This window comes from Suillus subalutaceus, assembly GCF_016647625.1.
Source record: "Suillus subalutaceus strain FC151 chromosome Unknown DFJ58scaffold_772, whole genome shotgun sequence".
Lineage (NCBI taxonomy): Eukaryota > Fungi > Basidiomycota > Agaricomycetes > Boletales > Suillaceae > Suillus > Suillus subalutaceus.
Genome location: NW_024541021.1, coordinates 10468 through 11922, shown reverse-complemented (window position 1 = coordinate 11922; position 1455 = coordinate 10468). Strand labels below are relative to the sequence as shown.

The following is a 1455-nucleotide window of genomic DNA, read 5'->3' as shown; positions in this document are numbered from 1 at the left end:
TTAGTAGGACCTCGGGTATCTCTGACGAGAGACTACATAGCCTTGTGACGTCTTCGATAGTAAGAGCTGTGATGACAACTATGAGTTGAAGGGTGCAAAAAAAGGAAAAAAAAAAACAGAACCAGAAGCTGAGTGAACAAAGAGAAAAAACCGAGAATGTGATGCCAGTGAAGCGCAGAAAAGACATGCTCACTCTAGTCACCAGGTGAGTTAGTGCCCAACGAACATTGACAAGCAATGCACGAAACACACAACGTGGTTGGAGTGAGTACTACAACACAGACAGGGCGCTACTAAGACCTAACAAGACCTCTGGCATTCCTGATGCCTCTGACACCTGCGACACCTGCTGCCTCCTAAGCCCTAACCTAGCCTCTGCACATCCCCACCGACACACCATCCTGGTGAGCATGGGACGCTGTGACATTTTCACATGGAGCTCTGCCTTTTCAGGGCCCTTGCCATGCTTTCACATAGTCTCACAACCTATCCCTGAATTTGCTCCCAAGCTCTTGAAGGCGGGATATGGTGAATTTGGCTGCCGGTCATGGTATGACCTGTATGTCTTCTGGGGTAAGAGATCTGACAGGCAAATGTTTTATAACAGTGGGTGTTTTTTTGCTGGCCTGCTCTAGGTATGAAAATTGGATCATTGAACCTCCCCACAGATTATTATGACCAAATCAAGTTTGTACACAGCAAGAACGACATTAGCCTGACAGAGGCCACACATGCCACCTGACACCTCATGGCAAAGACTGTGCAAGCACATTGGACATCTAGCCATGTGAAAGCCATTGGCTGCTGGAGTGTCAATGATGCCTTTGCCAACTGCTATGACCATGACCTTCCACTCGAAGGGCTACATGGTGCGGCCATGTTCTATGCGAGGAAGCATGAGCAATACTTCCTAGCTCAGGACTATCTTGGTAAGCCAGTATCTGCTGTCTGACAGCTTGCCCTCACCTGTGATTCAAAACCAGAGCCTCCAGCGGAGCTCTTCTCGCACATTTTTCCATGGGTTGAGCAGCAGAATGCTGACCTGCAGCAGTGGGAGGCAATGCTCAGGCGTGCAGGACAAGACATTGCCTTGAAGGGCTTCCTGCGACTCCCAGTGTGGCTCCATCAAGTCCTTATACAGGATGCTGCTGTCCTGTTCATGAAAGACCCAACATGCCCAATATTTGAGCTCAGGCCTTTTTGAAGTAATGTGTCCTGTGAATTTGCAGCAAGCTCGACAGCTGTGGTTACTAGGGTTGACAAGGAGGCTCGGTTAGTACTGCAACACCTCCCAGAACAATATGCCTGAAGTGTGCAAGGATTCATTGCATCCATCGTCATGCTGTAGCAGTGGGGGTTGGTCTAGCCCAAGATCAGGGTGTCAGGGGTCTCGACGGAGTCCTCGAGGTCGTAGCTAGCCCTATATAGTGTTTGTCCTTCGCATAGGTTCTGCAC

General features: G+C 49.4%; 1 protein-coding gene across 1 annotated transcript; it reads left to right on the top strand.

Moving 5' to 3' along the window:
* Positions 1-748: 748 nt before the first annotated feature.
* On the top strand, positions 749-1204 carry DFJ58DRAFT_739732 (uncharacterized protein; the record flags this gene model as incomplete). Its single annotated transcript, XM_041387052.1, has 2 exons — positions 749-929; positions 984-1204. 2 exons carry the CDS (start codon positions 749-751, stop codon positions 1202-1204), a joined length of 402 nt encoding a protein of 133 aa, XP_041234643.1.
* Positions 1205-1455: the final 251 nt, after the last annotated feature.